This window comes from Polypterus senegalus, chromosome 1 (genome assembly GCF_016835505.1).
Source record: "Polypterus senegalus isolate Bchr_013 chromosome 1, ASM1683550v1, whole genome shotgun sequence".
Taxonomy (NCBI): domain Eukaryota; kingdom Metazoa; phylum Chordata; class Cladistia; order Polypteriformes; family Polypteridae; genus Polypterus; species Polypterus senegalus.
In genome coordinates, this window is record NC_053154.1 from 5136899 (window position 1) to 5149801 (window position 12903).

Sequence of the window (12903 nt, forward strand, 5' to 3'; positions counted from 1 at the left end):
AGGCCTGCTCCATGTGGTGCTCCAGCGTTCCTCACACAGTCCTCGAGTCTCACAGGTGGTGGTCTGCCTGACAGATAGTCCATCATCCAGGACACCAGACGCTCGTCCACCGGCGTATTCCTGAGTCTACCCCTTAGCAGGAATGGCTGAATTGTACTGAAGGCACTCCATGATCCTGAACGTATCGGCAAGCGTCTCAGGGGGGAATAGCAGCAATTTCACGTTGCATGTTTTCCTTCAAATCTTCGCTTAAACGAATTGGTGGCCCAGTAGGTTCGCACCATGAAGACGTGCTGCTCGATACTGTGCACCCCCATCCTGACTGAGTGAAGGGGTATTGGGGCGGGATGCACCCAGAAATTAAAAATGGCTGTCTGGCGCCCACCTCATCACTCTGACGCAGGGCATCACGGCATGTTCGAAGCTCCATATACTGAGGAGCACATTGCATGTTGCTTCGTCCCAGTGAGAGTTATTGCAGAATATTCGGGGGTCTCATTCGAGAGAATAAGAGTTTCTATAAAACAGACTTGGTAATGGCTGGGCTGTTTAAACAGCGATTTGTTCGAGTCTCTACAGTGCTAACACATTTGGTAACTTTTATTCAGTGCCTTTGTCAACGACGGCACTGCTGACCTTTATGGGTATTACCCGTTTTTAGCATTCTGTGGGCATTTATTTTTGTGACAGTTATTGTATTTGTTCTGTTTCAGAAACCACACACACATTTATCTGCAAATCAATATTTAGCTCTACAAAGTGTCGACCACCAAGGCTGGCACTGCCAGCTGAACCCGACACAGGGAGGCGTGGGACACAAGTTCAAGGCACGCGTTGGTTTTTTAATTTTCTTTTTCCTTGTTAGCGGCTGCTGGCTCCTTTTATAGCCCACCCGGAAGTGCTCCAGGTGCTTGATGACTCATTTCCGGCAGCACTTCCGGGGAAGAACTGCCCATAAAGGGCTGAGCAGCTCCTGCTGCAGCACCCCCTGGAGGCACCTGTGGATCCCAACAGGGCTTTACCAAACTCCAACTCCCATGAAGCCCTGCAGGAGTCCGAGGCACTGCTGCAACCCAGGGGGGCTGCCATCTAGTGCCCTGGCGGAAGATGAGGTAACACTCTGGCCATGCTTACTCCCCAGGTCCTCCCAGGGTGGAGTCGTCCTGAATGGGCCAGGGCCGTAGCTGCAGCCTACAAACGCCATTGCAACAAACCCTCCTTTTGTAACGTTCAGCGGTTAATCGAGTCATTCTACACTACACTGTGTGCACAATTATTAGGAAAGTTGTATTTCTGAGGATTCATTTTAATATGGAACAGATACAGTGCTATCAGTCAGTCCAAAATGTTAATAAACTGGCAACTTGAATGTTTTACAAAGGAAATGTGAGTGTGAACATCATCAGGGGAATACATATGTGTGCACAATTATTAGTGTGCAGAATTATTACACAGCTAAAGGAAAAATGAACAGTTTCTCATCTCACTCGTTTGTTTTCATCAGTTAAAGTGAGAATAATAAGCAACTCAAAATTTACAAATAAACATTTCTGACATTTCAAACAAAAATGAAATAAATCAGTGCCCAATATCGCCATCCTTCAGTTCAATAACAGTCATAATAAGCCTTCCATTCTTGGAGTCTGTCAGTTTTTTGATCTGTTGATAACTTTTTGGGCTGCAGCAGCCACAGCCTCTCCCAGATGGTGTTCAGAGACGTGTTCTCTTTTCCTTCCCCGTAAATCTGCCGTTTAAGAAAGGCTTTAGGTCAGGTGAGGAAGGGGGCCATGTCATTTTTCTTTTATCTTTAAGGCCCTTACTGGCTAGCCACGCAGTGGAGTACTTGTGATGGAGCATTGGCCTGCATAAAAATCATGGTCCTCTACCACTGCTTGAATAAAGTGTCTTTGTCTTCTAAACACTGGCAGTAGGTTTGAGAGTTGATTTTGAGCCCATCTTAAACTTGAAAAGGTCCAACTAGCTCATCTTTTATAATACCAGCCCATACCAGTACACCACCTTCATCTTACTGGTGTCTCAGTCGGTGGAGCTCTGTGCCAGTTACTGATCCAGCCACGGGCCCATCCATCTGCTCCGTCAAGAGTCCCTCTCATCTCATCAGTCCATAAAACCTTTGAAAAATCTGTCTTCAGATACTCCTTGGCCAAGTCTTGACGTTTCAACTTATGCGTCTTGTTCAGTGGTGGTTGGATTTCAGCCTTCCTTACCTTAGCTATGTCTCTGAGCACTGAACACCTTGTACAATACAATACAATACAATTTATTTTTGTATAGCCCAAAATCACACAGGAAGTGGCGCAATGGGCTTTAACAGGCCCTGCCTCTTGACAGCCCCCCAGCCTTGACTCTCGAAGAAGACAAAGAAAAACACCTTGAAGAAAAAAAAATGGAAGAAACCTCGGGAAAGGCAGTTCAAAGAGAGACCCCTTTCCAGGCAGGTTGGGCGTGCAGTGGGTGTCAAAAGAAGGGGGTCGATACAACACAATACACAGAACAGAACAAATCCTTAATACAGCATAATAATAAAAATTTTAGAAGTACGGAGCAGAATTGAACAGTAGATGATATCACATAATAAGATTTGGATATTTTTAGAGTCCTGGAGATCTCATCCGTCAAGCTGCCTCCCCAATTTGGCCATTCCACGGCTAAAACACTCCTGGGCCAGCCAATCCGATGAAAGGACCCCTCTACTCGACGATTCCTGCGATCCTCCATCAGGGATGACTTTACCTTGGGCAGGCAAAACAACTTGGCAGGTGGGCCGTGGCATCGAGTGCCACATTTGAGTACCGAGAAGAGAAACAGAATAGGTGAGGGTTAGTATCAAATTCTAACTCTCATGTTACTTCTGTTTTAGTGCTGATGACTGACAACAGAGATGTTAACTGTACAGTTAATCAGCAGCTCTAGTCAGGGTGTGCTAAACTGAAGTAGTGAGTCTTCAGCCTGAGAGTGAAGGGGCATCTCTTATAGTGGCAGGCAGACCGCTCCACAGTTTAGGGGGCCCTGTAACTAAAAGCTTGACCTCCCCCTTTAATTTTATTAATCCTTGGAATCATAAACAGACCGGCATCTTGAAATCTTAATGTCCGCTCTGGTTTGTAGGTCATGATGTGTTCAGACAAGTAAGCCGGACCTTGGCCATTTAATGCTTTACAGTCAACCCTCGACTTCATATTTTTAGGAAGTCACTGAGCACTGGAGAGATTCTGAAGGACTGGAAAATGGCAAATATCATCCCAGTATATAAAAAGGGTGACAGGGCAGATCTAAGCAACTATAGGCCAGTAAGCTTAACAAGCATCACAGGAAAATTAATGGAAGGAATTATTAAGGATAAGATTGAGCAACACATGACAAGGACAGGAGTTATTCTGAACAATCAGCATGGGGTCAGAAGAGGGAGGTCGTGTTTTACTAACATGCTGGAATTCTATGAGGAGGCAACAAAAGGATACGATCAAAGTGGAGCAGATGAGATTATTGATGTGGACTTTCAGAAAGCATTTGATAAGGTGCCACATGAGAGGTTGGGCATCAAGTTAAAAGAAGTGGCAGTTCAGGGTGATGTTTTTATAGATGGGTGCAGAAATGGCTCAGACACAGGAAGCAGAGGGTGATGGTGCGAGGAACCTCATCAGAATTGGCCGATGTTAAGAGTGGTGACCAGCAGGGGGCAGTGCTGGGGCCGCTGCTATTTTTAATATATATAAATGATTTAGATGGGAATATAAGCAACAAGCTGGTTAAGTTTGCAGATGATACCAAGATAGGTGGATTAGCAGATAATTTGGAATCCGTTATATCATCACAGAAGGACTTGGACAGCAGACAGGCTTGGGCAGATTTGTGGCAGATGAAATTTAATGTCAGTAAATATAAAGAATTACACATAGGAAGTAAAAATATTAGGTTTGAATACACAATGGGGGGTCTGAAAATCAAGAGTCCACCTTATGAGAAGGATTTAGGAGTCATAGTGGACTCCAAGCTATCAACTTCCCAACAGTGTTCAGAAGCCATTAAGAAGGCTAACAGAATGTCAGGTAATATAGCGCCTTGATCTGTGGAGTACAAGTCACAGGAGGTTATGCTCAAGCTTTGTAACACACTGGTGAGGCCTCATCTTGAGTACTGTGTGCAGTTTTGGTCTCCAGGCTACAAAAAGGACATAGCAGCACAAGAGAAGGTCCAGAGAAGAGCGACTAGGCTGATTCCAGGTCTACAGGGGTTGAATTATGAGGAAAGATTAAAAGAGCTGAGCCTTTACTGTTTAAGCAAAAGAAGATTAAGAAGTGACATGATTGAAGTGTTTAAAATTATGAAGGGAATTAGTCCAGTGGATTGAGACTTGAATTTTAAAATGAGCTCATCAAGAACACAGGGACACAGTTGGAAACTTGTTAAGGGTAAATTTCGCACAAACATTAGGAGGTTTTTCTTTACACAAAGAACGATAGACACTTGGAATAAGTGACCAAGTAGTGTGGTTGACAGTAAGACGTTAGGGACTTTCAAAACTCAACTTGATGTTTTCTTGGAGGAAACAAGTGGAGAGGACTGGCGAGCTTTGTTGGGCTGAATGGCCTGTTCTCGTCTAGATTGTTCTAATGTTCTAATGTTTATCGCGGTTAATCTGTTCCAGACTCTGCTGCGATAAATGAATTTCCACAAAGTAGGATTCTTTATTTATAAATCTAATATTTCCACAGTTAGAGCATAGAAAACCTGTTTACGACCTTCTAAATACGTTTTTTTAACATTATTAGAGCCCTCTAGACATGAAATAACACCCTTTAGTCAAATGTTTAAACTGTGCTCCATGACAAGGCAGAGATGGCAGTTCCGTCTCACAATTAAAAGAATGCAAATAGATCTTCCTCTTCAAAGGAGTGCACATCAGGAGCAGAGAATGTCAGATTGAGAGAGAGAAAAGCAAACAATCAAAAATCAATACGTGCTGTTTGGGCTTTCAAGTATGCGAAGCACCTCACAGGAAGCATATCGTATGTCATTGAGGAGTTTTAGTTAATATGTAATACATGCTCTGATTGGGTAGCTTCTCAGCTATCCGTCAATAGCGTCCCTTGTATGAAATCAACTGGGCAAACAAACTGAGGAAGCATGTACCATTAATTAAAAGACCCATTGTCCGTAGAAATCTGCGAACCAGCGAAAAATCCGTGATATATATTTAGATATGCTTACATTTAAAATCCGCGATGGAGTGAAGCTGCGAAAGTCGAAGCACGATATAGCGAGGGATCACTGTACATGTTAAAAGGAGGATTTTGAAATCTGCCCTTGTACTTCTGGGCACTCCATATGGGTTGCAGTTCTGGAATATGACAGCAATGGAGGATAACGGGTTCCTGGTAACTTCATGTCTGATTCTTCTCAAATCTTTTGCAGTTAATTTGCGTCTTTTTTTTTTTCCCCAACATGTTTCTTGTGGCCCTGTTGACTATTTGTAACAAAATGTTTGATGGTTCTGTGATCAATACCAATATCTGAGCAATTTCAAGAGTGCTGCATCCCCCTGAAAGACTTTTAACAATTTTTTAATTTTTCAGAGTCAGTTAAATCTCTTTTTTGGCCCATTTTGCCAAGTTTCCTAATAATAATAATAATAATAATAATGCATTTTATTTTTAGGACACTTTACATTAGCAGTAAATCTCAAAGTGCTACATAAAAAGTTTAAACAAAGGCAAAGCAAATTAAAAACAGAGATAAAACAACAATAATTAGTAGCATTCCAGTTTATAAGCTTTCCTAAATAGAAAAGTCTTTAGCTGTTTTTTAAAATGGCCCACCATCTGCTGTGTTCTCAGGCTCTCTGGTAGGCCATTCCAGAGCCGTGGAGCAGCGACTGTAAAGGCTCGGTCTCCCATTGTATGAAGTTCGGTCTCAGGGGGGTGAAGGCGGTAGGTGTTTATAAAATGGAGGTTTCTTGTAGTGGATTGTCATATAAGGAGCTCTTTGAGATAATGTGGAGTATTTCCATGGATAAACTGGTGAGTAACCAAACAGAGTTTGAATTCGATACGCAGATGGACAGGGAGCCAATGAAGTGACCGAGGGATTGGTGAGATGTGTTCATGTTTCTGCACCCTCATCAGGATTCTTGCAGCACTATTTTGAATGTGTTGGAGCTTTTGAAGGCTCTTGCTGGGGATCCCGATGAGGAGTGCATTACAATAATCCAGTCTGGATAAGACAAAGGCATGAAGCAGTTTTTCAGCATCACAGAAGGAGAGGTAGGGACGGAGTTTGGCTATATTTCGGAGATGAAGGAATGCAATTTTACAAAGGTGATGGACATGTGTATCAAATGACAGATGGGAGTCTAACGTGACACCCAGGTTTGTAACAGAAGGGCAGAGGGTAATAGTACGGTCAGAAAAGGAAATCCAATTTACAGAGAACGAAGTTGATGGGGGAAGTTCTTGGACATCCAGACCTCAATCTCATCCAAGTAGGAAGAAAGAGGTAATGGAGGTGTAAGAGAAGTCGAATCTGGTCTCACATAGCGCTGCGTATCATCGGCATAGCAATGGAATGAAACTCCATCCTTGTGGATGACGTGACCCGGGGTAGCATATAGATATTAAAGAGGGTCGGCCCAAGGACTGATCTTTGTGGGACTCCACAGGTGACAGTGTGGGTATGAGATTTAGCGTCCACAAAAGCCACATACTCAGTCCTGTCTGTAAGATTGGACTCGAACCACTCCAAAGCAAAGCCAGAAAGCCCAAATGTATAGTGAAGATGATGAAGGAGAATATTATCGTATTGTACTACCGTATCAAATGCCGCCGTAAGGTCCAGGAGGATAAGGAATGATGGAGAGCCCTGTTATCAGCGGCCATCGGGAGGTCATTGGTGACTCTAATCAGGGCTGTCTCTGTGCTGTGAAAAGTTCGGAAACCAGACTGAAATTTTTGAGGTGATCCCGAAGCTGAACCAAAACAACCTTTTCCAAAACCTTAGACAAAAATGGAAGGTCGGAGATCGGACGATGGTTTGCTAACACTTCGGGATCCAAAGAGGATTTTTGTAAACGAGGTCTGATTTTTGCGGTTCTGCACACCTTGATGTCGGGTGTTGATCTCCTTAGGCCACACCCTCCCTCATTACACAAATACACGTCACCTGGTAGGCTTAAATCCAATAACGATTCAAGTTTGTACAGCTGAGAGTCGGAATACATAAATAAAAATGATGATGATGATATGGTCAAAATACTCACTTGCCTAATAATTGTGCACACAGTGTAATCTGGTCGGCTTCATCCTTCTTATCGTGGATCGTATCATTTACTTACTTACTAAACTGACCTTTGTCTCATTCCCTTGCAGATTTCTGCCGTCATTCTTCACCCAAACTATGACTCGTTAGTCCTGGACGCTGACCTCGCTATGGTTAAGCTACTAGACAAAGCCCGAATCAATGAAAAGGTTCAACCAATTTGCTTACCTGAAGCTCAGAGCATGGACAGCTCTCAGCCCCAGGCCTTTGTGACTGGCTGGACCATCCTGAGTGAAGGTGTGCATGTTCCCGAAAATGAGACCTCCAGGGTAGGTGCCATCGAACTGGGGGACACTGTGGACTGTGAACAGCAGTATGCTCAGAATGGCATCTCAGTGAGCATCACCGAGAACATGTTCTGTGCGAGAGAGAGCAAGCACCAGTTCTCCAACATCTGCCCCTCCGATACTGGGGGCATCGCCATCTTCCCAGTTTCCTCAACTTCTACTGCTGGTGGGCAGAAGGATTCTGGACTTGTCTGGCAACTTCTAGGCCTGGTGAGCTGGGGATACGAACAAGCCTGCAAGCCGGGCCTTTACACAGTCTACACACGGGTCGCCAGCTTCAAGGACTGGATAGAAAAGAACATGAAATAGCAAGAGCGGGTCCGTCGGTTTTCTGCTGTAATGAACTCTGCACCTTGAGCGACCGTTTGCCCCTACTAGTGTGGGGAAGATAACAATGCAAACAAGTCAATGGCCTGAAATTAACTAGAGAAGGATAAGACGCTCCTACGTGTCTGCCATCCTCATGAAATCGTATTCTGGGAAGATCATTTAATACAAAATCAAAACTATCGATAAACTCACTATTGGATCGCTATTGGATACAACGTGGATCGGTGGAATTAACTACATGTCAAATTCCGTTACGATGAATATCGTTTTCATTACAACAGTCCTGACAGTTTCCCCATAAGACAGAGTCTGTAAAAATCTCGTTCCTATGAAATACACTCAGCAGATATGTGACGACACAGGTTCTGCTCCAGACTGCCATCTGGCATCTGGGGAGCTCTCGAACCCGACACCGTCGGTAATGTAACCGGATGAGCTGGACAGTGAAGACATCAACGACGTAGCAAGGGGATGGTGCAAAAATGTGCAAAGTGCTTCTATTTAAAACTAAAACCAAAAACAAAGTGTTCAAATAAATAATCCAATAAAACCAGTGAAAGGGTGAAGTTAAAATCCCATCAATAAATCCATAAAATCGAGGTTAAAAACAATGGCTGGAAGTCGTCCTTTTTAAAAACAAAGCCTGGTGCCTTCTTCTACTGGTGTCTCCCCTGCTTCTCCCATCAAGGCTATGCACCATGGGAGTCACCCTACCTACCTGCAGCTAAATAATAAAAATAATAATAATAATAATAATAATCCATCCATTATCCAACCTGCTATATCCTAACTACAGGGTTGTGGGGGTCTGCTGGAGCCAATCCCAGCCAACACAGGGTGCAAGGCAGGATACAAACCCCTGGGCAGGGCGCCAGCCCACCACAAATAATAATAATAATAATAATCCATCCATTATACAACCTGCTATATCCTAACTATCCTAACAAGTTTTATTTATGTAGCACCTTTCATACACTCAGGGGCACTTTTCAGTTCAATTAAAACATTAACAAGATACTAGAAGTTACATACAAGAGAATGAATAATACTCATTGTTTTTAACACGAGTTTGAAATGAATAATAGAACTCTGAGCTACATTGTGGGAATGAAAATATGCATATAAATAAATGTCGTTGCTGTTGTTTCCTCACAAAGGCTGAGATGAAGAGAATTCCAAATTTCAGGGGCCATCACACTGAAGGCTCTGCCACCCTCAGTTACTAACCTGTATTTAGGTACAGCGAGTAAGTTAGCGTCCGATGATCGTAATGTACAGGCAGGAGTGTAAGGATAATGAGGGGCTAAACCATGAAGGGCTTTAAAGGTGATGAGAATCAGTTAATATTAATAATTTCTTGAAGAAACTGGTAACCAATGTAACTCATAGAGGACATGAGGAGTGATGAGAGCAGATGTTTGAGTGTGTGTAAGTAAACGAGCAGCAGAATTCTGAACATAACTGTAATCTATTGATGTATTCAGTCGGGAGGCCATAAAACAATGCATTGCCATAGTCCAGACAGGTGGTGATGAGAGTGTGAATGAGTGTTTCAGTGTCGTTCTCACTGAGGAAAGAGTGCAGATGAGCAAAGTTATGGAGATGAAGACAAAGCCGTCTGTATGATTGAGCTGATGTGTAGTTGTAAAGTAAGGAGCTGATCAGAGATGACACCCAAATTACGGACTGATGCTGAGGGTTCAACCAGGATCCCATCGACATCACGAAGGGTACATTTGGTACCAACTAATAAGATTTCTGTTTTATCAGGATTGAGTTGTAAGAAATGATCTGTCATCCAATGATTGATTTCCCGAGTGCAGTCAGTCAGTCAGTCAGTCACAGGTGAAGATGCTGCAGTTACATCAACATGTCTATAAAGTTGTGTGTCATCGGCACAGCAGTGGAAGCTCAGACCACACTGACGAGTAACCTCACCTAATGGCAGCACAGAGGTCAGTGTTTCCCAACTTCGGTCCTGGGGGTGCACTGTGGCTGCAGGTTTTTGTTCCAACCAGCTTCTGTTTTTAAATTGGACTCCTGGGCTAATTAAGTGATGTGTTATTTCCCAAGTTCTGTATTTTGGGAACAATGTAGAAATTAGAAAACTAATGTTTGGTAAAAAAAAAGCATATCTATCTATTATATAACAAAATCTAGGGTCGAGATGTAATCATCTCGGTGAGTCACTTTGAAGTCCAGCGTGACTACTTGCACGTCACACCAGAGATACCAAGAGCTGAAAGATTTGATATATGGTTATAATTTTTTGACTGAAAATAGTCCAGAAATAGATTACAGTGCTCAACAGAGGAATACAGATTTCTTAACAGTTTGTTAACTGTATTAAAAAGAGTTCTAGGTCGACAAGTCAATAAGGGTGGAGCAGCACTTTGAACGTAGAGCACATCTGTATTCCTTCAGGTGTTCGCTGTAAGCCAGGGTGAGAACAGCCAGAGCAGCCAAGCGGCGACCAGTTTGTTTCATGGTACGCAATTCTGCTTTAAACCATGGAGATGTCCGGGTAGCAGGAACACGCAAGGATTTAATAGGTAATTTGTGACAATGTGGAACGATATAGAGAGAAAATCTGCATAGGGCAAGACAACCTAGAAACATCATGGAGTCAGGAAGCACAAACAGACATAGAGAAGGATAGCTGGTCAATGTTCTTGATATCACGATAGGTTATTTTAGATTTTAGACTTATTTTAGGGAGGGGATAAGTGAAGCTAAATTCAATCAGCTTGTGATCTGAGATACCAATAACAGTACCAGATGTGCATCTGACCTTCTCTGCCTTCTGCTGGTCTGTTCACCTTTCCAATCCCTGGCTCCAGTGGGCTCCAGCAGACCATGACTTGGGCTAACCAAGTGACCAGGGCGCTCACTCTGGGGCTTTCACTTCCCAAGTCCCAGATTCCCGCAGCCATATGAGGCGAGCCATCCTCCTTCTGGTCACTAACGCTCAGCGAGAAAGACCACTACCGACTGCCCCCCGGGGGGCCGGCCAAACACCCTGCCCGCCAGGGCTCACTTCTCAGCTGCCTTCTCTTGTTCACTCGCTTCCTCACGCACGCACGGGCTCCTTCCAGCTGCCTTCTTCACCCTTAATCTCCGTTCACTTGTTCTTTTCCTTTTGATTCGCGCTTCTCCTATTTATTATGGGGACGTAGCTCAGGCGTGGCGATTAGCAGTTCCCTGCATCAATTATGGGTGCGGACGATCCCTCACTTGAGCACATAAGCAAGGACCGCCCGCATCACGAATCGGCCAGGGAACCTCTGCCACGCTACCCACTTTAAGCAGCGAGTGCAGCGATTATCTATTTCAAAAGCTGGCCTATTCGATATGAGCTGTGGACCCGCTATAGTACAAGATTACAACAAAGACGTATGGGGTACAGTTTCCCCATAAGACAGAGTCTATAAAAAATCTCGTTACAACGAAATCCATTCAGCAGATCCTTTCATTACAATGAAGTGACCTTGAAACACCTGAATGAATCATCGACAGACCAGTCCGTTCTGTGGTCGCAGCTCAGTTGTGCACAACGATCCCCGAACAGAAATGTCGTACATTTCTCTCTCGTTGAACTTTCCTCGTACTGTTTTTGTTCTCTTCTGTGGTTTTCAGTGATACCTTTGACTTATTGCTCTTCAACATTTGAAAAACATCCGTCGGAATTGAACTCATGGTCACCCTCCTATAGAAATGGCAGACACGAAGAAAACGACAACGGCTCACATTAGAAAAAAAAAACACTTTGCGGCTCTCGATTGTGAGACATTGCCGGTGGAATTCGAAATTGTGCCATCGACACTGTCGACTTTCTTGAAAGACCGAGCCAAAAATAGAAGAATAATCTCAGGTTGCACACCTTGGGCCACAGCGCAAACGTATACGAAGTGCTGGATTTGAAGACGTCGAAAAAACGTTTTTTATGTGGTTCAGCGATGCGCATTCAAGACGCATTCCTATTAGTGGGCCACTCATTCAAGAAAAAGCAAAGTCACCGTTGTGAGGTTTCTAAACTCTTTTGGGACCTCCCGCAGTGGGACGACACGCCGAACACCATCCCAAAGTCTGTGGACGACTGTTTATCCTCACAGCGCTTCAGCCGCTCACCGCCGAAGCAACTCCGAAAAGATCTCGATGGGTGATTTGGGCATCATTCGCACCTTGAAACTTTATCATCATAAGGAAATGCTGAGAAACATTCTCGTCAGCATAACTTGTAGACAGGAGGAGATGAAAATGAACGTGAAAGAAGCTATTGAAATGATTGCAGACGTTAAAGAAAGCACTACAGCGACAAATTCAGAATCTCATTACTACGAAATTTTCATTACAACAAAACATTTTTTAGGTCCCTGGCACTTTGTTGTAACGGAATTTGACCTGTATTTGCCTTTTTCCATTTCACTTTTCATGCCAGTTTATTTGGAGTTACCTGGTAAGCAGTAGCGCAGGTCTCCTTTAGATAAAGTCGTGTTTTTCTCAGTGCCATGACAGTCCGTTGACTTTGCTTCCCAAAACTAACCTGCTCAATTCCAGAATTTTGATCCAAGTTGGATAACATTAGCCATCGATATTGGACATCGACTACTGTACGCCTCCAGTTGGCAGAGCTGATAATGGAAGACCTAAAGATCTCGATTTGATGATATTTAGAGATTCGGGACAAACTAGGTTGAGATGAATCCCATCTCCTCATTTGAACTTTTCCTACATTCTTCAGAAAAATGAAAACCTTTAGATAATAATTAAATCGACATGCAGGCTGAATTTTTGAGTCCCGATGATTGGCAAGATTACTCAAACCAGATCATTGATCCACCTCAATGAACACCCTCACTTAATCTCACTCAAAGCACACCCTCAAGTTCCAGCTTCAAGACCAAAACCAACCTTGGACGGAGCAGCAATCCATCACAAGACTCATCTCCCA

The 12903-nt window shown here is 43.6% G+C and overlaps 1 protein-coding gene across 1 annotated transcript in view; it reads left to right on the forward strand.

Annotated features, from left to right (window-relative positions):
* The window catches only part of si:ch211-102l7.3 (inactive serine protease PAMR1), a 114720-nt gene extending 106292 nt beyond the window's left edge, over positions 1-8428 (forward strand). Inside the window, exon 12 of the mRNA XM_039743966.1 lies at positions 7386-8428. Within this exon, the coding sequence (XP_039599900.1) occupies positions 7386-7931 (546 nt within the window). The 3' untranslated portion in view covers positions 7932-8428. The remainder of the gene's footprint in view (positions 1-7385) is intronic.
* Positions 8429-12903: the final 4475 nt, after the last annotated feature.